Source organism: Mobula birostris, chromosome 11 (assembly GCF_030028105.1).
Source record: "Mobula birostris isolate sMobBir1 chromosome 11, sMobBir1.hap1, whole genome shotgun sequence".
Lineage (NCBI taxonomy): Eukaryota > Metazoa > Chordata > Chondrichthyes > Myliobatiformes > Myliobatidae > Mobula > Mobula birostris.
Window position 1 is genome coordinate 103,349,313 of NC_092380.1, and position 23,907 is coordinate 103,373,219.

At 42.0% G+C, this 23,907-nt stretch overlaps 1 protein-coding gene across 3 annotated transcripts in view; it reads right to left on the reverse strand.

Moving 5' to 3' along the window:
- Positions 1-3,793: 3,793 nt before the first annotated feature.
- LOC140205282 (SH3 and multiple ankyrin repeat domains protein 2-like) overlaps positions 3,794-23,907 on the reverse strand; it is a 1,215,789-nt gene continuing 1,195,675 nt past the window's right edge. For all 3 annotated transcript variants that reach the window (XM_072272778.1, XM_072272777.1, XM_072272779.1), the window contains one exon: positions 3,794-7,181. In XM_072272778.1, the coding sequence (XP_072128879.1) occupies positions 6,614-7,181 (568 nt within the window). In that variant the 3' untranslated portion in view covers positions 3,794-6,613. The remainder of the gene's footprint in view (positions 7,182-23,907) is intronic.

A 23,907-nucleotide genomic window follows, 5' to 3' on the forward strand; every position in this document is an offset into this window, starting at 1 on the left:
TTGCACACTTTACATCTGTGCTGGGTTGAGCGCTGAGTTAGCAATTTGACCTCGTAAAGTTCAGACAAATGCTAATGAAACGGCAAGGTTGCTGCCTGATGTGCCGCAAGGTGCAGAAAGGAACAACTGGATGTAGATAGGACCTTGATTAGTAAAGGCATAAAAGGTTACAGGGAGAAGGCTAGATAGAGGTTGAAGGGAAAAATAAAACAGCCATAATCGAATGGCAGAGAGACTCGATGGACCTAATGGCTTAATTCTGCTCCTACGTTTTATAGCTGCTATCTGAGTTAATAGAAAGTAAATTTTTTTTTACTACTTTTTGTTAATGTCGGCAATTCTTCCAAGTTGCATCTCACAATTAAGGTAGGTTATTAAGTGTTTTGGGATTAATTTTAAATTATATTGATATAAATGCCAAACCAGTGATTTGAATTAACAATTGATTAAAAACCAATGTGAAAAGTTTCAGGGAGAAGGCAGACGAGTGGGGTTGAGAACGGTGATAGATCAGCCATGATGGAATGCTGGAGCAGGCTCAGTAGGCCGAATAGCCTAATTCTGCTCCTATGTTTTATGTTCTAATCTGGCACCAGTGAAGTTTAGCACTGATTTGTGAGGAAGGAATTTTTTAAACAATATGCATATATAATTATTTGCAGGGTTGAGTTATGTTGGGCACGTGGCCAAGAAGTTAAGGCGTTCGTCTAGTGATCTGAAGGTCGCTAGTTCGAGCCTCAGCTGTGGCAGCATGTTTGTGTCCTTGAGCAAGGCACTTAATCACACATTGCTCTAGTCTGTGCGAGGAGTGGCGCCCCACACAGACTTCCAATTTGCGCCTTGTAAGGCAAGAAAATGCCCGATACGGGCCTCTCATGGTCTGAGTCGACGTTCCCTCCCTCCTAGGTTAGATTATGATATTTTTCCATTCGTAGTTTTACTGAAGTACTTTTGAAAATGTTAGCACCATTGTACTGCGATGAAACCTGTTTAGTCGATGTGCGTATGGCAAGGTTTAACAGGGTGTACAAACCTGCAATTAAACAGCACTTTAAGATGGTTAAGCATGCCAAGACGTGCACAATATGGGACGAAGAAAAACAATGGTAAGATTTCTGTGGGGTGGTTTGCCTCCGTTTAAGGAAGTAGTTGGGACTTTGATGTCTCATCTGAAAGAGGCACCGCTGATAGTTCTGCATTCAGTTCTGTACCACAGTGTCTGACTGCATTCTGTGCTCTAGTTTAAAAAAAAACAAAAAAAAGCCCTGTAGGTTCTGTAAATCAAAAAGAAAACAAAATAGAAACCACTGGAAAGACTCAGCAGATCAGGCAACATCTGAAGAACGAGAGATGGAGTTGCAGTTTCAGGTCCAAGATGCTGGAACGTGCAGCACCACCGTCTGCTGGAGGAGCTGAAGAGACATCTGTGGCAGGGAAGGAATCATCAACATTTTGAGTTGAACTCCTGCTTCAGGTTAGACATTAGGGGTACGGTTGTGGGAGACGGGTAGTGTAAAGGGGGGGGGGAGTGGTGAGAATGGGAGATTGAGCAGGGGAGTAACAGAGTGGACAGAGGGGAAGGGTTTGCAGTTCATCCCTTTCATCAGAGCTGAAGGAAGGTTGACTCTGTTCTTTCTTCTACATGTGCTGCCTGATCCGCTGAGTCCTTCCAGCATTATCTGATCTTACACTTAAAGCTCTGGCATTGATCCTTCTCTCTCTCGGACAAGATTGCTTCCCACCAAGCTGTGGATGAGAAGAAAACACTAAACTTCTGTCAACTAACTTTTTGACTTGGCCACAGCTACTGTTAACAACCGATAGGTCTGGAGGTGTCTGTAAGTTGCATTTACAATGCAATAGATTATTTCAAATGGTGAGCAGAATCATTAAAAAGAGGGGATCAACTTGCTATAGGAGTTAAAGAGAATGTTGGTGATTTAAAATTTCACATACAATGTTAGCATTCATTTCAAGAGGACTAGAAATAGGAATATAATTCTGAGGCTTTATAAAACATTGGTCAGACTGCAATTGGAGGATTATGCGCAGTTTTGGACCTCATCTAAGAAACGATGGGCTGTCAATGGAAAGAGGTTAATGAGAATAATCCTCGTAATGAAAGGGTTAACATATGAGGAATATTTGAGGGTTCTGGGCCTGTACTTGCTGGAGTTTAGGAAAATGAAGGGATGGGGGGAATCCCATTGAAGCCTGCTGAATATTGAAAGGCCTAGACAGAATGGATGTGGAGAGGATGTTTCCAACAGTGGGTGAGTCTAGGACTAAAGGGTACAACCTTGGAATAGAGGGACTTCTCTTTAGAACAGAGATGAGGAATTTCTTTAGCCAGAGGATGATAAATCTGTAGAATTTATTGCCCTGTGACTAGTGGTGTGCCACAGGGATCAGTGCTGGGTCCATTGTTATTTGTCATCTATATCAATGATCTGGATGATAATGTGGTAAATTGGATCAGCAAATTTGCAGATGATACAAAGATTGAAGGTGTAGTAGACAGTGAGGAAGGTTTTCAGAGCCTGCAGAGGGACTTGGACCAGCTGGAAAAATGGGCTGAAAAATGGCAGATGGAGTTTAATACAGACAAGTGTGAGGTATTGCACGTTGGAAGGACAAACCAAGGTAGAATATACAGGGTTAATGGTAAGGCACTGAGGAGTGCAGTGGAACAGAGGGATCTGGGAATACAGATACAAAACTCCCTAAAAGTGGCGTCACAGGTAGATAGGGTCGTAAAGAGAGCTTTTGGTACATTAGCCTTTCTTATACTCAATACTTTGATTAATAGCTGGAATGTTATGATGAGGTTGTGTAAGGCATTGGCGAGGCCGAATCTGGAGTATTGGGTTCAGTTTTGGTCACCAAATTACAGGAAGGATATAAATAAGGTTGAAAGAGTGCAGAGAAGGTTTACAAGGATGTTGCCGGGACTTGAGAAACTCAGTTACAGAGAAAGGTTGAATAGGTTAGGACTTTATTCCCTGCAGCGTAGAAGAATGAGGGGAGATTTGATAGAGGTATATAAAATTATGATGAGTATGGATAGAGTGAATGCAAGCAGGCTTTTTCCACTGAGGCAAGGGGAGAAAAAGACCAGAGGACATGGGTTAAGGGTGAGGGGGGAAAAGTTTAAAGGGAACATTGGGGGGGGTTTCTTCACACAGAGAGTGGTGGGAGTATGGAATGAGCTGCCAGACGAGGTGGTAAATGCTGGTTCTTTTTTAACATTTACGAATAAATTGGACAGATACATGGATGGGAGGTGTATGGAGGGATATGGTCCGTGTGCAGGTCAGTGGGACTAGGCAGAAAATGGTTCGGCACAGCCAAGAAGGGCCAAAAGGCCTGTTTCTGTGCTGTAGTTTTTCTATGGCTTCTAGGTGGCTGTGGAGGCCAAGTCATTGGGTATATTTAAAACTGAGGTTGATAGGTTCTTGATTAGTAAAGGTGTCAAAGGTTAGGGTAGGAATGGAGTTGAGAGGGATAATAAACCAGCCCTGATGGAATAGCAGAGCAGATTTAATGGGCCAAATGGCCTAACTGTGCTTTTATGTTTTATCGTAACTGTTTGAGTAGCTGATTTAAAAATGAATTAGATCTTTATTTATAAAAGAGATGTGTTCAAGGACATGAGTTAACTCTTAAGGAAACAATTATCAGCAAGGATTTCACAGACTGAATGGTAAGCTGTTGTAATATTCAGTAAACTGTGTCCTCTGTTGACCAACTCAAGCTCATTTTCATAACAGGCCAATGCTTTTGTTTTCTTTCTTCCATTTTATTTACATTCAGAAAATTACATACATTTATTTTCTAAAGTACTGTACAACTTTCCTTAAAACCACAAGTTACCGCTTTTCCAAAGTGTTGGGTGTGGTGCGTTGCTCAAAACGAACAGAGAACCAGACATCTCCCAGAAAAATTCAGTTACTTTCCATTTGGGGGAATTCACTGGGAACAATTTTCTCAGCCACTGCTTTTAATCAGCTCTCTGAAGAAGCTAGAAGTGCGTCATTTAAGCATGTTTCTGAGAGTTTCTATATGGCACCCTGATACAGCCTCCTCGAGACTGGGAGTGGGGAGTTCTTGACCCTTGAACTCTTGTGTGGCAAATGGTCAATTCAACACTGGACTGTTGGGAAAGGGAAGTGTGTGGTGGGGGGAGGAGGAGGAGGGATAATGGCAAGGATGAGGAGTGCGTGGATATGATTAGTGAGACTGAAATGGGAGGAGGTGGTTAGGGGGGAGCGAGAAGGAGAGAAAACATTGGGAAGAATCAAAGGCAGGGATATAATGAAAGAGGGAGACAGTGTGATAAGGATGTCTGAGAGGAACGGGGGTGGGGGTTGTGAACAAAGACGGGGTTGAGAGGAAAGGAGAAGTTGGAGGCAGATTCAGGTGGCAAAGGAGACAAAGCGAAAAAGAAATGAGGGAGGGGCAGAATGGGAGAGGTGAAACAAGGGAGAGAAATTGGGAGGGGGACAGGAAGTGAACAGTGAAAAGAAAAGAGAGAAAAATAAAGAAAAAGTGAATGGAGGGAGAGCGAATCTGCCGGCAAATTTTGCCCTTCTGATCTATATGTGGCATTTAATAAGGAGGGACCTTGAACAGAGAGAAGCTTAGAAGTTGGGGAAAAATGGCATTTTAACAATGTAAAATAGAAACTAAACTCCATCTCTAGTTGCTGGAACTGTAACCAACATGGGTGAATAGCGAAAGTATTGATGAGTCTTGGTTAATGGGAGTCACCTCTACAGTCATTAACACAACTTTTAATCACTGTTATAATATTTATTTCTCATATAATAATTTGGTTGCCATACAAGTTATTGAGGAGTTGGGAAAGTGCAAGTTACAGGACCTTGTAATGGACTCCAGATGAAGATATATAAATCACAGAAGTTACAGCAACGTTAATAACCTGAACACAAGTCTTTTGCACAAATTATAGTGAGATACATCTTAATGCACTAGCAAAAGAAAAAGTAAAAATTAAATTACTATTATTTGTAAAGAAAATGATATTGTAGGCTCATTGATGTAATCATTGCCAGATCAACTGGATAATTTCTGCAGCTGCGATTACAGAAAGTTCAGTGAATCAGCTATGTAGCTAAATGATAAATACCACAAATAAATACTAGGAGCTGGGCAAAGATATAAAACCTGTGAATTAAAATGTTCCCAACAGTCACAGATAATTGTATATGCTGATGTTTAATAGTTTGAAGTGCACTCAAATCTCCCGTACATGGGGGTTTCCTCCTATATGTTATACACAATTTACATCTCTTGAGATTTGGTACTGTATACACTATCGTTACACAAACTAAGCATGTAAGATTGCCAGTTCTAATTACAATATGCAACAAAACTGCAGACCTAAAAGTGAATATGTTAAATGGCAGATAGAATGTGTCATAGGGCCTGACGCTCTGCCGTTGTGGTCAATTTCCTCGGCTGCGTTCAGCGTCCAGCCATAAGGATGGACTGAAATCACCCACTAACAACCATTGCTCCAAAAAAACAGTCTGATCAAGTTCAACCTGGCAGTGCACAATCCATAATGTACTGCGCGACTATATTCTTCAGATAGCTTACGCGCTGTGCCAAGATCCAATTCTTTGGCCTATGACCATGGGAAATAGCAGCTAAAAATGACAAATAGAAATCTCTTTTTTTTGTTTTACACATTTCTAGTAAGCAAAATAGGCTTTCCCTCCCAGCTCAAACAAGCACACCGATCGGCTCTGAAACTGAATATAGATATGGCCCGTTCAGAGACCTTCCAAATGCTCTAGTAAACAATTGTGGTAAATCACCAGTACTCCTATGGAAGACGATAAATGGTTAGTTTCAACACCATTTTCACTGTTCCCAAGAATGGCCCTTGACAACAGCTTTGGAAAAAGACGCTCAAACAACAAAAACAAACCTGCATTAACTCTCGAGGAAAGAACTGGACAAATGCTACGACAATTCCCCATCATAAGAGAGCAGTGTGTCAAAATGTGAAAAGTTAAAAGAGCTTCATACTTATTTTTCCCCTCCTCGTGCCATACCGATAAATGATTAGACTGCTCAGCAGAAAGGAAAAAAATAATCAGCTTCACTTCTTGTCCAAAAGGAAAAAGAGGAGTAAAACAGATTTTGCTGCGCATCTTCTAAATTACTGTGATCCTTGTGAAGAAATATTGTACTAGCAAAGATAGAAAGTATATAACACAGCTCTGCTGGTTCAACTACAGTATCTTTAAGACACCTGTCCAAGTGAGGTCAATATTAAAAGGTCATTGTTCAAAATATAGATTATGCTGTAGTATATTTACACCGCAAAAGGATCTTCACTCCTGCACTCATCCCAGCACACCAGTGGCACATGGCATCGTGAGAGTGACAAGCCACTGATACTGACAGCCTATTGTGCTTATAAACGTACCAGAGGCTTTAATCGGAAAAATCATTCATGCTGAGCTTTTTAAAAATATCCCACTGGCACATTATATTCCAGCCAGAGCTAAGGTGAATGTCGGCTGCTGACAAAAATAATGAGAGATCTTTTAGTTACTTTGAAAAGCATTCAAACAACTGTCTATCTATCCGATAGTAGCTGTTTTAAAGCCCGCTCTATATTCATTCGATGTCCGACTCTTGTCACCCCGAGGTCGATTAAGTCCTCCTTCTGAAGTGATGGTAAATGGGTCCCGTCTATTTCATTATCCAAAAATGCATCTTTGTGTTCTCCAAGGTTCAACGTGTCTAGCCAGTCAGCCACGTCATGTTTAGTCCATAGGAGGACACCCTTGGATGCAAAAGGTTTGTTCGAGACTGGCTGCTGCAAAGTGGATGGAGAGGGGGACCTACTGCGTCCTGGCTGGGTGCTAAAGTGACCTTCTCCTGGGATCGGTGGACTTTGGAATCCAAAACCGTCAGAAAGAGTAGGCGACAAAGCTGAGGTCGGGAGAGAGGAAGGTCTGGGAACTTGGCCAGCGTCCGTAGGGGAAGCCACGGGGCTCGGAGCTCGTTTCAAAATGGTCATGCTGTCAAAATCTGATGTCCGGTTCTGAACTGTGATGGGCTGGCTGCTTCCCGGTCGAATGGTGAAGGTAACAGTTGCGTTTCGTTGTACCCCTGAACTACTGGTCACTCCATCAGGAATTCTGTGGAATAATTAACACAGTAAAGTCAATTTAATTGCATAATCTGTACATCAAGAATCAAGTAGGAGCCTAGAAGTTAGATCATGTAGAAGTGTTTATTTCAATTCTAAATTTTGGGTGCTTTGACTGGCAGTGTAACTACTATCAGGAAATTAACTTAGAGAAAAAATGGTTTGGTTGGTCGCTCATTAAAGACATCTGAATTGACCACTCTGATGGTCGCTATTGGAATTGATTCTAGAATTGTAATTCTTCTTGTATTTTTCTGATAGTTTAATCTTTCCTATGCTATGTATTTTTAGATAATTACCTATTTGTAACTTTTCAGTGATTGTAATATAGCTGCTTCTGTATTTTTCGAGAGGCATATTAGTATTTTTTCAGCAAGTGTCACACCACTTGAATCTGGCTATTTTATAGGTTAATTGCTATCACTGGAATGTTGTTATCTTTTTTTATCGAGCTAGTGTTTGTGTAAAATGACCACAACTTCTTTGTTCTTGTTACAGGTAATAAAGTGGGCGCACGCAACAAGTTTCATGCCTCTTTCTTGACTTCCAAAGAACCTCTGGATCACAAAATCACCAGTAAAGGGACAGTTCAGTGTATGCCTTGAGAATTAGGGTGTGTGGAGCAGTGTTGTTGGATTCTTACCTGTAATCTTTCGCTGATTGAAGTGGGAAAGGCTTAGATGATCTGTAGATAATCTGTGGAGGACCAGAGGGATCTTGAGGTCTGAGTCCATAGGACACTCAAAGCTGCTGCGCATACGGTGCATTGGCCTTCATCAACCATGGGATCGAGTTCAAGAACCGAGAAGAAATGTTACAGCTATATAGGACCCTGATCAAACCCCACTTGGAGTACTGTGCTCAGTTCTGGTCACCTCACTACAGGAAGGATGTGGAAACTATAGAAAGGGTGCAGAGAAGATTTACAAGTTTGTTGCCTGGATTGGGGAGCATGCCTTATGAGAATAGGGTGAGTGAACTCGGCCTTATCTCCTTGGAGCAACGGAGGATGAGAGGTGACCTGATAGAGGTGCACAAGATAATGAGAGACATCAATCGTACGGATAGTTGCTTTTTCCTATGGCAGAAATGGCTAACACGAGAGGGCACAGTTTTAAGCTGCTTGGAAGTAGGTACAGAGGAGATGTCAGGGGTAAGTTTTTTTACGCAGAGAGTGGTGAGTGCATGGAATGGGCTGCCGGCTGTGGTGGTGGAGGCGGAAGAGTCTTTTAAGAGACTCCTGGATAGGTACATGGAGCTTAAAAAAATAGAGGGCTATGGGTAACCAAAGGTAATTTCTAAAGTAAGTACATGTTCGGCACAGCACTATGGGCCGAAGGGCTTGTATTGTGCTGTAAGTTTTCTACATAATTCTGCATGTACCTGGAATTTTGATGTGATTTTAAGTCATAGTGCATTGCAGCACAGAAACAGTTATTGTGCCTAGTTCCATCAAAATGCACTGGACCATAATCCTCCATCCCTCTCCCATCTACTAGAAACAGGCCCTTTGGCCCATCTAGTCCATGCTGAACTATTATTCTGCCTTGTTCCATCAACCCACACCAGGACCATAGCCCTCCACACCCCTTCCATCCATGTACTTATCCAAACTTTCCTTAAGTGTTGTAATCGGACTTGCATCCACCACTTCCGCTGGCAGCTCGTTCCACAAAAGGAGCAATATCTAACTTCCAAAGACTTTGTCTCAATTTGTCTATACTGTGCATCTGAATCCTTGAAAATTGTTAAAGCTTTGAATCCAACAATCTGCTGGTGTAAATCATAGTTTTGTGCCTGACGTGATGTCAATAAAACAATATAATTCCTTGTGCAAACTCTCTTTGGAGTGTTGCCCTGGAAAATAGTTTGTATTTCTCAGGAGCTCCTGTGGTTAGTTACTCCCAGAACAATCTCATTTCCTCACGTCAGTGCCAAGTGGACCAGGGACCCCACTGTTAGTCCAAAAGTTACCATCCATCCTTGAACCCTGCTCACATGGAGTACTGATACTGTACTCTCTGCCTTCCCCGCAACAGCCTGCTCACTTAAGGCCTCCAGAACAATGCTTCATAAAGCTATTTCCCCAACCCTACCCTTCAGATCTCAAATTCGACCACCTCCAAGCCTTTTTCCACCATTGAGCACATCTACTGCAACAAGGCAGCATTCATCAACAGAGACCCCCATCATCCAAGCCATGCTCAATTCTCATTACTGCCATCAGGAAAGAGGTAAAGGAGCCACCAGATTCAGGAACAGAGGGGGAGCCTGCTGCATGGGCTTGCTCTATGTATTGTGCTGCCCAGGCTTGCATTTCTAGACAGCTAGGATGAAATATCCATAGTCAACTCTGATGGACAGAGGCCCTCACAGTTCCCTTTTATAGTGCAGGAACAGTTATTGGCCTTCAACCATCAGGCTCCTGAACCAGCAAAGATTAATTCACTCACTTCGACACTGAATTGATTCCACATCCTATGGACTCACTTTCAAGGATTCTATAACTCATGTTTTTATTATTATTTACTTAATTACTATTTTGTATTTGCACAGTTTGGTTGATTGTTAGTCTTTGTAGTTTTCCATTAATTCTATTGTAGTTATTTATTCTACTGTGAATGCCTGCAAAAAATGAATCCCAGGGTTGTATCTGGTGACATATGCACACTTTGATAGTAAATTTACTTTGAACTTTGATCTGCATGAGAAATAGAAAACTTCATTCACTGTGTAACAGATATTCTATAAAGTCACTAACCTTGACCTTGTGTTCACCTGTAAGAACCTATTGCTTTCTTAATAAGTATTTTTTCTCCACTTGAACAATATTTGAAGTCCAAGAAATATATAGAAGAAGGGGGCTTGTTACAAAGACATTGCAATAATTCGGTGTCACGGTAGCATAGCGGTTATCATAACGCTATTGCAGTGCCAACAACCCAGGTTCAATTCTCCTGCTGTCAGTTAGAAGTTTCCACATTCTCCCTGTGACCACATGGTTTCCTCCCACCAGTAGGGTTATGTAGGTGTAAATTGGCGGTGTAGGCTTGTGGGGTCAGATGGGGATGTTACCGTGCTGCATCTCTAAATATAAAAAATAATAATCACCATGGGTGCCTTTAATCTTCATACAGATTGGATGAATCAAGCTGGTGGAGGAACCCCTGACGATGAGCCCAGGGACTGAAATCAGACAATGTGGAACTAACCAGGGAACAAATTATTTTAGATCCATTTGTGTGTAATCAGATGGGATAATTTAGACTTTCACAGTAAAGGATATCTTGGAAAAAAAAAGTGATGGCAGGCTAACATCTTGCGTTTAGTTTGACAGTGGGAAAGTTAAGAAACTGAAGTTGAAGGCCATTTAAGTCAATGAGCTGGCTCTGCCATTCATTAAGATTGTGGCTGATATTCTTGGTGCCACACTCCCCTACAAAACAAAATTCCTGTAGTATCCAAAAATCTACTTAATAGCTCTGCATTGAATAACTCCAGCAACAATGCTTGGGACAACAGATTTTCTCCATTGATGGACACGTGAACCAGATTGGGTTTCCCACAACAACAATCTGTTAGTTTTGTTAAAAAGTTCAAAGTAAATTTATTAGTAATATATATCACTATATACAATCCTGAGATTTATTTTCTTGTGGACATACTCAAAAAATCTAAAGAATAATAACCATAACAGAATCATTGGAAGATCATCTCACTAGGGCATTTAACCAGAGTTCAGAAGACCACAAACTGTGCAAATACAAAAAGGTGTAACAATAATAAATAAATAAGCAATAAATATCAAGAATATGAGATGAAGAGTCCTTGAATGTGAGTCCATAGGTTGTGGGAAATTTCAATGATGGGGCGAATGAAGTTATCCCCTTTGGTTCAAGGGTCTGATAGCTGAGGATTAAAAATTGTTTGTGAACCTGGTGGTACGTGTCCTGAGGCTCCTGTACCTTCTACCTGATAGCAGCAGTGAGAAGGGAGCAGAGCAGCAACACAGTCTGGTAGTTCTGTGATCAAAGTTCAAAGTAAATGTATTATCAAATGTATATGTCACCTGCGATTCATTTTCCTCCAGGTATTCACAGTAGAACAAAGAAAGACAATGAAAAACTAAGCACAAAGACTGCTAAAGCCAATGTGCAAATGAAGGCAAACCGTGCAATTGCAACAAAAAAAAGCACGTAAGTAATATTGAGAACGTGAATTGTAGAATTCTTGAAAGTGAACCCATAGGTTGTGAAATCAGTTTTGTGTTGAGGTGAGTGAAGTTATTTATGCTAGTTCAGGAGCCCAATAGTTGAAGGTTAATAACTGTTCCTGAACCTGGTGGAATGGGATCTGAGGCTCCATTATCTCCTTCCCAAAAGCAGCAGTGAGAAGTGAGTGTGGCCTGGATGGTGATGATGGATGACACTTTTTTTGTGGCAGAGATGTTTGTAGATGTGCTCAGTGGTGTGGTGGGTTTTTCCTGTGATGAACTGGGCTCTATTCACTACTCTTTGTAGGCCTTTCTGATTTTGGGCATTGGTGTTTCCATACCAGACCGTGATGCAACCAGTCAGGACACTCGCCACTGCACATCTATAGATGTTTGTCAAAGTTTAAGATGACATGCCCATACTGTGTAAAGTTCTAAGAACGTAGAGGCAATGCTGTGCTTTTTCTGTAATGGCTATAGTCACTACTCTTTGCTGGGATTCCTTTTCAATTCCTAGTTATTAATTGAATCTAACTTTCACAGTAACAACAGTGGAATCTGAACTCAGGGCAGCACAGACTAATCTTTCATATCTAGTTATGAGATAATTAACCATGATTCCAGCAAACTGGAAACTGAGATTATTAATCCTGTCTGTCAAATATACATAAGGTTTTGATGAAATCCAGAAGGGTGGGGGTCTGAGTTGAGCTTGGCAATTGATAAACCCCATCTTCAATTCAAGAATATAAAAATCACCTATTAGGACATATTCATCTGAGCTCCAGCAACCCAAGTTCAATCCTGATGTTGTGCTGTCACTGTGGAATTTACATGCTCTCCCTGTGACAACACAGCCTTCCCCTGGGTGCTCCAGTCTCCTCCCAAAGGCATGCAAGTTGATTGGTTACGACAGATTACACCTAGTGCACAGGTCAACGGGAGAACCTGGAGGGAAAGGTGTGATGAATAAAAGGGCAGAAGTGTAAACGGGTGTTCGCTAGTTGGTGCATGGAAAATCCTTTTCCATGATCTATGATTCTCAGGAAAATATCTCTAGATTATTAGTATAGGCCTCTGGATTGCTGTTTGGTAACTTAACTACTGCACTATCACCCACCTGTTACTCTGGAGGATTCCCTGCATCTTCGCTACATCTGGATCTGTGGAAGAAATTCTAGAATCTTTGGAATTTGGAAGTTAAAAACCAAAACATCCGCTCTCTTCCCTGTCATTTCAATTGAAGCATTTGGATGCAGATTATCTAGGGAATTTTGGAAGATCACTACTGTGTTTCCACTACTCAATGAAGCACAGATCCTCTGAAGGGCCTTCAGTTAAGGTAAGGAAAGCCACAAAGTCCACCGAAGGCCAATGTGGAATCTGAAGATATGAAGGATGATGACCACCATTCCTTTAATGTTGACTGTAGAATCTGGGCCAGTGTATTTTCTGTTTTATGAAGTGTCTAAAACAAGCAATCTGCTGGAGCAACTCAGTGCGTTGAGCAGCATCTGCGGTGGGAAGGATTTGTCAGCAACATAAACACAAGAGATTCTGCAGATGCTGGAAATCCAGAGTAACATATACAAAATGCTGATGAAACTCAGCAGGTCAGGCAGCATCTGTGGAGAGGAGTACAGATGGAAAACGGAGGGCTAAAAAGGTGGGAGGAGGGGAAAAATACAAGTTGGTAGATGATATGTGAAACCTGGTGAGGGGATAGGTGGGTGGGGGAGCTGAAATGAAGAAGGAATCTGTTAGGAGAGGAGAGTGGACCATGGAAGAAAGGGATGGAGGCGGGACATCAGAGTGAGGTGATAAGCAGGTGAGGAGAAGAGAAAGGGTAAGAGGGGAAAGGAATTACTGATGTTTTGGGTTAAAACCCTAGTTCAGGGCTGACAGTAGAGAGGAAATATGGAAGTATGAGATCAGGAGAGTGCTGAGAAAGGAGTCCATAGTAACTTAAATACTGCAGCATCTTGTCACCTTAACAACTCCCTGCAACTCAGGGTGACAAGTGGGGTAAAGTACTGATGAAGTCCTGACAAGTTGGGTGAAATACAATGTTGGAAAGTGTAGGTTAATGAAATATAATGTTGGAAAATGTATGGTTATGCACGTTGGTAGAAGAAATAAACGGGCAGACTATTATTTAAATGGGGAGAGAATTCAATGTTCTGAGATGCAACGGGACTTGGGAGTCCTCGTACAGGATACCCCAAAGGTTAACCTCCAGGCTGAGTCGGTGGTGAAGAAGACGAATGCAATGTTGGCATTCATTTCTAGAGGAATAGAGTATAGGAGCAGGGATGTGATGTTGAGGCTCTGTAAGGCCCTGGTAAGACCTCACTTGGAGTACTGTGGGCAATTTTGGGCTCTTTATTTAAGAAAGGATGTGCTGACGTTGGAGAGGGTTCAGAGAAGATTCCCTAGAATGATTCTGGGAATGAGAGGGTTAACATATGAGGAACATTTGACCACTCCTGGACTGTATTCCTTGGAGTTTAGAAGAATGAGGGGGGACCTCATAGAAACATTTCAAATGTTGAAGGGCATGGACAGAGTGGACGTGGCAAAGTTGTTTCTCATGGTGGGGGAGTCTAGTACGAGAGGGCATGACTTAAGGATTGAAGGGCGCACATTCAGAACAGAGATGCGAAGAAATTTTCTTAGCCAGAGGGTGGTGAATCTGTGGAATTTGTTGCCACGGGCAGCAGTGGAGGTCAAGTCATTGGGTGTATTTAAGGAAGAGGTTGATAGGTATATGGTGAGAAGGCGGGGGAGTGGGACTAAATGAGAGAATGGATCAGCTCATTCTAAAATGGCGGAGCAGATTCGATGGGCCGAATGGCTGACTTCTGCTCCTTTTTCTTATGGTCTTACGGAGTCCTGTGGCCCAAAATGTTGACTATTCATTCCTCTCCTATTGATGCTGCCTGATCTGTTGAGATCTCCAGCAATTTGTGTGTGTGTTGCTAAGGAGTCCACAGTGATTGGTGGTCCCTGTGTCCTTGGTTCCTAGAAATGAGTTTGATCACAAACCTCCCCCCTACCCTGAAAGGATGAGACAAGTGCCTTTGAAAATAAATCATCCGGGGTTCTGAAGTGCGGGGGGGGGGGCATCATGAGTGCAGGATGACGTGGATATGCACCAAAATATACTGTATTTGCAACCAGAGAAGCCATATCACCATCCTTAAAATTACTGAGCAAATGAATCAAAGTTCAAAGTAAAGCTTTTACCAAAGTACATGTCACTACATATTACCCTGAAATTCATTTTCTTGATGGTATACTCAATAAATCTGTAGATGAACAATCATAATAGAATCAATAAAAAAAACGACCAACTAGGGTGTTCAACCAGAGAGCAGCAGACAACAAACTGTTCAAATACAAAAAGAAAAAAATAATAATGATTAAATAAACAATAAGTATTGAGAACATAAAATGAAAAGTCCATGAAAGTGAGTCCATTGTTTGTCGGAACATTTCAGTGATGGGGCAAGTAAAGTTGAGTGACGTTACCCCCTTTGGATCAAGAGTCTGATGGTTGAGTGGTAATAACTGTTACTAAACCTCACGATCTGAGTCCTGAGGCTCTTGCACCTTCGTCTTGATGGCAGCAGGCCCTGGGAGGCGGGGGTCCCTGATGATGGATGCTGCTTTCCTGCGACAGTGTTTTGTGTAGCTCAATGGTTGGGAGGGCTTTACCTGTGATGGACTGGGCTGTATGTGTGCACTTTCGTCTGAATATTTGTGCACGGTTACTCAGGCTTGTGGCCAATGTACGTGGCCCTGTAGTAGAATGTAAGCGAGTGTTCTGCATTTCCAGATCCTTGAATGCTATGCATTACATGTTAGCAATAAAAATAATAATTTTTGGCATTATGTAATGAACTCAAAGCACAGCACCACATGTGGAAATAACATATCGCTTTTTATTAGATGCTTATTAGCAGTGAAACTACCTGCAAAATTGATGTGGGGTGTTTTACACATTTTTGTAAAGCTGTGTTTTCTGCCAAAATAATTGCATTTATAAAAATAACGCATGTTTTTGAGGCTGATTTATAGACATGCTTTCTGCAAACATCAATCACAAAAGCAAATACTATTTTAACAATGAGGTGGAAGGCAACTATGACAAAGTGAATTTAGAGTCTTTGCCTGCACTTAATAACAACGCATTTTGCGCTGTATGCATCAGGCCTCCATTACTCACAGGATTCAAGGTTGCGGAGTCCATTAGTTGCTAAGCAACTGCTGATTCAGCAGCCAGAATACTACATCTCCCCACAGAACTGAATAAATTCCTATAGTGTATGTTTGCAATTGTTCCATGTTCTTTCTCTGGGCTGTGCGTCAGTTTTATTACTTTACACTTTCTATTTTGATCAATATAGTTTAATTTAATTCTTAATATGTTTGCCAGAGGAACTTGAAAGGTGAGGGATTTTAGATGCAAAGTTAGACTGGAGCACTTGTTCTCTCTCTCGAAGCCTGAAAGGAGATTGGACAGAGATTATGCAAGATCGTAAACAGGTGAGATTAACCAAGCAAAGGGAACTTGTTCCTGTTGTGGGTGGTTCAAGGAGCAGAGGACATTGATGTATTATTTAGGGCAAAGACGTGAAGGGGCTGTGAGAAAATACTTCTCATGCCCCAAGAGAAATGTGAGCAGGAAGTGACTATCTAGCTTTTGCAAGCCAAAATAAAAAAAAACACAAGTTCTGGAAATAAAAACATTCAGCCACTTGTATTGGGTCTTGTTATAACAATGCAGCGGGAGATGGGAGTTTATAAAATTATGATAGGCATAGACAGAATAAAGATTGGGGGAGTACTGGACAGTGAGGAAGGTTATCAGGGCTTGCAGAAGGATACATCAGCTGGGAAACTGGGCTGAAAAATGGCAGATGGAATTTAACACAGACAAGTGCGAGGATTTGCACTTCAGTAGGACCAACCATGGTGGGTCTTACATAGTGAATGATAGGGCACTGAGGAGTGTGGTAGAACAAAGCGATCTGGGCATACAGCTCCATAATTCATTGAAAGTCGCATCATAGGTACGTTTGTAGATGGTGTAGAGAAAATCTGTAGGCATATTGGCCTTCATAAATCAATATACTGGGTACAGAAGATAGAATGTTATGTTGAAGTTGTGTAAGGTGAGTGAGGCCTAATTTGGAGTATTGTGTGCAGTTTGGTCACCTACCTACAGGAAAAATGTAAACAAGGGTGAAAAAGTGCAGAGAAAATTTTCAAGGATGTTGCTGGGTCTGGAGGATCTGAGTTATAGGGAAAGATTGAATAGATCAGGACTGTATAACTTAGAATGTAGATGATTGAGAGGAGAGTTGATAGATGTATTCAAAATTATGAGGCGTATAGATAGGGTAATGCAAGCAGGCTTTTTCCACTGAGGTTGGGTGGGACTACATCTAGAGGTCATAGGTTAAGGGTGAAAGGTGAAAAGTTTAAGGGGTACATGAGAGGAAATTTATTCACTGAGGGTCAGGAAAACGTACATTGAGCTGCCAGTGCAAGTGGTTGCATGTGAGCTCGATTTCAATGTTAAAGAGAAGTTTGGATAGGTACATGGATGGAAGGGTTATGGAGGCCTATGGGAGTAGGCAGTTTAAGTGGTTTTGGTTGCATTAGATTGGACACATCATGCGAAGAGAGACGTTAGAACATTTAGTCACAACTGGAAAGCTGGAAGGAAAAAGAAGCAGAGGCAGACAGAGAATGAAAATGATAGATGGAATAACATCATGGTTAGAAACAGGGGAGGCAACAACTACAATTCGGAGAGTCAGGGACCGTGATGGATGGAAAGACATGATTGCCCACGCTGAACGGCAAGGTACTTGAACGAATGAGATGGGCCAAAAGGCCTGATTCTGTGCTGTACTTCTCTATGACTTTATTAATTTTACTTCTTACATCTACATCAATACAAAACACGAAAGGGGTTGTTTTATGTCAATGAGCAACACAGTCCAATACTGCCCCCACACTTCTGATGCAGACATGGCAAGCCCACAACTTACTAACCATAACCAGTACATCGTTGTAGTGTAGGAGGAAAGCCATATGGAGAACGTACAAATTCCTCCCCCTCAGTGGCGGGAACTGAAGATCACCATTGCTGTAACGTGTTGCACTAACTGCTAGTCCATTGTGCCACCTGAATAGACATCTGACATCTTTTTTCCTGGGTTAGAAATGTCTAATAGTGGCAGGCATGCATTTAAGGTGAGAGGGGGAAAGTTGAAGGAGATGTGCAGGGCAGGATCTTACACAGAGAGCAGTGGGTGCCTGGGATGTGCTGTCATGGATGGCAGTGGAGACAGATATGGCAAAGTAACACACACAAAATGCGGCTGGAACTCAGCAGGTAGGCAACATCTATGGAGAGGAAAAAGACAGAGACACTTCATCAGGACATCAGGCCTTGGTCCAAAACATCAATTCTTTATCCTTTCCATAGGTGCTGCCTGACCTGTTGAGTTCCTTCAGCATTTTGTGTGTGCTGCTCTGGATTTCCAGCATCTGCAGAATCTCTTGTGTTCAGATATGACAGAGGCATTTAAGAGGCTCTTAGATAGGCACATGACTATGCAGAAAGTAGAGTGGATCATGTGCAGGCAGAACAGAATAGTGTAGTTGGGCATTGTTAGCTTAATTAGTCCTGTACGGCATTGTGGAGAGAAGGATAAAGTGAGTGAAATAGGTTAAATGTGCATTCAACAGAATTTTTTATCCTATTTGTGCAAAGTTTAGTAATAATGGAGAACATGTGGACACAGGAAACAGCAGATATTTTCCTTGTTATCTGGAATCTGGAGCAATGCAGGAGATGCTCGAGGAACTTGTGTCAGACAGCATTTAGGAGAGAAAATAGACAGCCGAAGTTTTGGGTCAAAATCCTTCATCTGGATTGGTGAATGCACCTAGGATTAGTAGGGCCATTCAGCCCTTCGAGTCTGCTTTGCCAGTCAATCATAGCTGATTTATTTTCCCTCTCAACCCCATTCTCCTGCCTTTGCCCCAAAACCGTTGACACCCTTACCAATCAATCTCTGCTTGAAATATATCCAATAACTCGGCCTCCACATTTGCCAGTGGCAATGAATTCCATAGATTTACTCCCCTCTGGCTAGGAAACTCCTCCTCATCTCTATTGTAAAGGGACATCCTTCTATTCTGAAACTGTGCCTTCTGGTCTGAGGCTCTCCCAATATTGGAAACATCCTCTCCACATCCACTCTATCTAGGTCCTTCAATATTTGATAGATTTCAATGAAATCTCTCCCCAACCCCCCCATCCCCCCACGACCCATTCTTCTAAACTCCAGTGAGTACAGGCCCAGAGCCATCAAATGCTCCTCATATGTTAACCCTTTCATTCTTGGGATAATTCTCATAGAACTTAGTGAGCATTCTGATAGTACGTAGTGGCCACTGAGTGTATATTAATGGTCTTTTGCTGCTGTAGCCCATCCACTTTAAGGCTTGACATGCTGTGTGTTCAGAGATGCTCTTCTGCACACTACTCTTGTAACATTTGGTTATTTGATTCCTGTCGCCTTCCTATCAGATTGAACCAATCAGGTCATTCTCCTCTGGCTTCTCTTATTAATAAGACATGTTCACCCACAGAACTGCCACTGGATTTTATTTTGTTCTATGTCTCATTCTCTGTAAACTCTAGAGACTATCATGTGTGAAAATCCCAGGAGATCAGTAGTTTCCAAGATAATCAAAACACTCCATCTAGCACCAACAATCATTCCATGGTCAAAGTCACTTAGAACATATTTCCTTTCTATTCTGATGTTTGGTTGAGCCTCTTGACCATGCCTGCATATTTTTAATGCACTGATTTGCTGCCATGTGATAGGCTGAATAGATCCTTGCATTTACAAGCAAGTGTTCATGTGCACCCATTAAATTGGCCACTGAGTGTAATAATTTAGCGATATAGATGTGCAAGGATGAAATCAGAGCAGTGTTTCTGACTCGGACTAATTATACTAGGTTGATGAATTAGTGAAAATGAGTGGAAAGTGCTTGCTCTAAGGTAATTCAGTGATGAAGCTTTTCAAATAAAGGGAATCAATAAAGAAAGTTTAAATATATTTACACAAAGGAAAGGAGTGAGACAGCCAAAACCATAGCTCATTGGACAAATGGATACATGACGGGTAGACTAGGAGTTCCTTTACTTATTAGTCAGATAACCCTACAGAAACCAAGTACAGTTTAGGCTTGAAATTGGAAGGGAAATTAAAAAAGATATTGGTAAACAAAATTGAAAATTGAAAAATGCTTTACAAGTACAGAAATCACTAAATTGGTCCATACCTAACAAGGTACCCATTTGTCAGTCCCATTTGCTTGCATTTGGTCCATATCCCTCTAGACCAGGGATCCCCAACCCTTTTTGCACCTCGGACCAGTTTAATATTGACAATATTCTTGTGGACCGGTCAACCGGGGGTGGGGTGGGGTGTTCAAGTAGGGTTAAACTCACCTCGACATGTCTTTTACAGTTAGGGTTGCCAATTTTCTCACTCCCAAATAAGGGACAAAAGTAGCAGTCAAATACGGGACACTTGGGTTTACCCCGAGAAAGACTACCATGACCATGAAGCCTTGCGCGGGCACCTCTGTACGCATGCGCGTGCGTGCCGATTTTTTCTCCACAAATCAGTGTTGGCTTAATCTTCCCGACTACACTGTACATACGTTATTTCTACTTTATATAGGCTGTGTATTTATCTTATCATTCCTGCTTTCACTATATGTTAGTGTTATTTTAGGTTTTATGTGTTATTTGGTATGATTTTGTAGGTTTTTTTTGGGTCTGGGAATGCTCAAAAAATTTTCCCATATAAATTAATAGTAATTGCTTCTTCGCTTCACACCATTTCGGCACGAAAGGTTTCATAGGAACGCTCTACCTTAGCGGGGGAAATATGGGACAAACCAATTTAGCCCAATATACGGGATGTCCCAGCAAATACGGGACAGATGGCAACCCTATATTCAAGTTCAACAGTGCATGACAGGGAATGAGGAAAGGTGCAGCTGACTCATATCGTTCCCTCACGACCCGGTAGCGCATGAGAGGCTAACTGTGTGGGGTAGTAACTCTACGAGTCCTGAGGCTTCTGCACCTTCTTCCTGGTGGTGGCAGTAGTGAGAAGAGAGCATGGCTTGGGTGGTGGGGATCTGTTGACGATGGATGCTGCTTTCTTAGGACAACGCTCAAGGGTGGGGAGGGATTTGCCCATGATGGACTGGGCCATATCCACTACTTTTTGCAATATTTTCCATTCAAGGGCATTGTTGTTTCCATACCAGGCTGTGATGCAGCCAGTCAATATACTCGCACAATATAGTGTGAGGTTTGTCAGGTTTTTAGATGTCATGCCAAATCTTTGCAAGCTTCTAAGGAAATGTGTAATCAAAGACTCCAGCAAATTTTGACAGATGTACCATGGATGGCATTCAAACTGGTTGCATCATTAGTACGGAGGGGCCACTGCACAGGATTAGAAAAAGCTGCAAGTGTTTGTAGCTCAGCCACGTCCATCAGGGGCACTAGCCTCCCCAGCATTAAGGAAATCTTCAAAAGCTGATGCCTCAAAAAGGCAGCATCCATTATAAGAATACCTACCACTCTGGATGTGCCCTTTTCTCATTGCTATCATTAGGGAGGAGGAAGGAGCCTGAAGACACACATTTAACGTTTTGGTAATAGCTTCTTCCCCTCTGCCAGCAGATTTCTGAACTGTCCATGAATACTAGCTCAATACTTTGCTCAAAATTTTGCACTTATTTATTTTTGTTATATATTCCTTACTGTAACTTATAGTAATATTATGTGTTGCACTGTACCGCAGCCGCAAAACCACACATTTCATGACATGTTTGTCAGTGATAATAAACCTGACGGCAATTGTGATTCTGAACCTTTAACAGCATCTCTCCTACAGCAGAGTGACAAAATCTGAACACCATATTCCAAATGTAGCTTCACTAATGTCTTGTCTAACTGCAACATTTCCTCCCAAATTCAAGACTCAGTGTCCTGAACAATGAAAGCCAGCAGTACAAAAGCCTCCTTCAAAACCCTATCCACCTGCATTGCTACTTGAGGGAACTGGTGTGTCTGACTACCTATAAAATCAGCATCTGTCTAAAGGTAGATGATCTAGTTGAATAAGTACTTTACAGAAACACAAGAGATTATGCAGATGATGGAAATCTTGAGCAACATGCACAACATGCTAGAGGAATTCAGCACGTCAGGCAGCATCTACGGAGAGGAAGAAACCGTCAGCGTTTTGGACCATGACCCTTCATCAGGACTGGAAAGAAAAGGGGGCAGAAGCCAAAATAAGAACATGGGCAGAGGAGAAGGAGCAAAGGTGATAGATGAGACCAGGTGAGGGGGGAAGGTAGGTGTGTGGGGGAGGGGAGATGAAGGTGCAGGAGTAGGCCATTTGGCCCTTCGAGCCTGCACCGCCATTCAGTATGATCATGGCTGATCATCCAACTCAGAACCCTGTACCAGCCTTCCCTCCATACCCCCTGATCCCTTTAGCCACAAGGGCCATATCTAACTCCCTCTTAAATATAGCCAATGAACTGGCCTCAACTGTTTCTTGTGGCAGAGAATTCCACAGATTCACCACTCTCTGTGTGAAGAAGTTTTTCCTAATCTCGGTCCTAAAAGGCTTCCCCTTTATCCTCAAACTGTGACCCCTCATTCTGGACTTCCTCAACATCGGGAACAATCTTCCTGCATCTAGCCTGTCCAATCCCTTTAGGATTTTATATGTTTCAATCAGATACCCCCTCAATCTTCTAAATTCCAACGAGTATAAGCCTAGTTCATCCAGTCTTTCATCATATGAAAGTCCTGCCATCCCAGGAATCAATCTGGTGAACGTTCTTTGTACTCTCTCTATGGCAAGGATGTCTTTCCTCAGATTAGGGGACCAAAACTGCACACAATACTCCAGGTGTGGTCTCACCAAGGCCTTGTACAACTGCAGTAGTACCTCCCTGCTCCTGTACTTGAATCCTCTTGCTATAAATGCCAGCATACAATTCACCTTCTTCACCGCCTGCTGTACCTGCATGCCCACTTTCAATGACTGCTGTATAATGACACCCAGGTCTCGTTGCACCTCCCCTTTTCCTAATCGGCCACCATTCAGATAATATTCAGATAACATTCAGAAGAGGTAAATGGCTGAAGAGAAATCTAATAGGAGAGGACAGTGTGCCATGGAAGAATGGGAAGGAGGAGGGAAAGCAGAAGGAGATGATGGGCAGGGGAGAAAGGGTGAGAAGGTAACCAGAATGGGGAATTGAATAAGAGAGAAGAGAGGAGAGCAGAGTAAATACTGGTAGTTGGAGAAACTGATGTTCATGCTATCAGCCTAGAGGCTCCCCAGACGGAATTATGAGATACTGCTCCTTCAACCTCAGTTTGCCCTCATCATCGAAGAGAAGGAGGCCAAGGACAGACATGTCAGAATGGGAATGAGAAGTTGAATTGAAATGGGTAGTTACTGGGAGATCTTGCCTTTTGTGGCGTTCATAGTGAAGGTGATCAATAAAGACGTTCCCCAAATCTGTGTTGGGTCTCACCAAAGTAGAGGAAGGAGCACTGGGAGCACCTGATACAATGGATGACTGGACACAATAGAATACTGCCATCTTCACAAAACAGACGATGTTGCCAATGTTGTGGTAAAACAAAAATAATGTGACATATTCAGAGAAAGATAAATACAACTAAAGAGGTTGAGCATCTTAAAAAGTGCACATGATCAGTCCACATGAAAAATATTTCTCTGCTGTTTAAATGAAGCAAGGAAGGAAATATGGAGGTTCAGACCCACACTTTTCAAACCTCCCTGGCTTCAAGGTCCCTCATGATAGATGAATCATAAAAGTGAATCACAACGGATCCAAGGGTGGGTGGTAAATTGAATCCAATATTGGCTTGGTGGTAGAAAACAAAGGGCAATGGTTGACAGGGAATTTTGTGACTTGAAGGCCATAGCAGTAAGGTTCCATAGGGATCAGTATTTAGTGCCTGGGATATATTAATAACTTCAATGTAAGTTAGGAGATATGATAAAGATACTTAGAGATGATACAAAAACAATGGTCTGGTTGACTGTCAGTGGGAAAATTTAGATTGCAGAGGTAATAAGAGTGTCTGGTCTACTGGATGGTGAAGTGGCAAATGGAAGTCAATCTTCAGAGATGAGGTATTGTGTTATGGAGGTACAAGAGGCAAAGGAATAGATAGATAGATAGATATACTTTATTGATCCCGAGGGAAATTGGGTTTCGTTACAGCTGCACCAACCAAGAATAGAGCATAAATATAGCAATACACAACCACAAACAATCAAACAACAATATGCAAACTATGCCAGATGGAAACAAGTCCAGGACC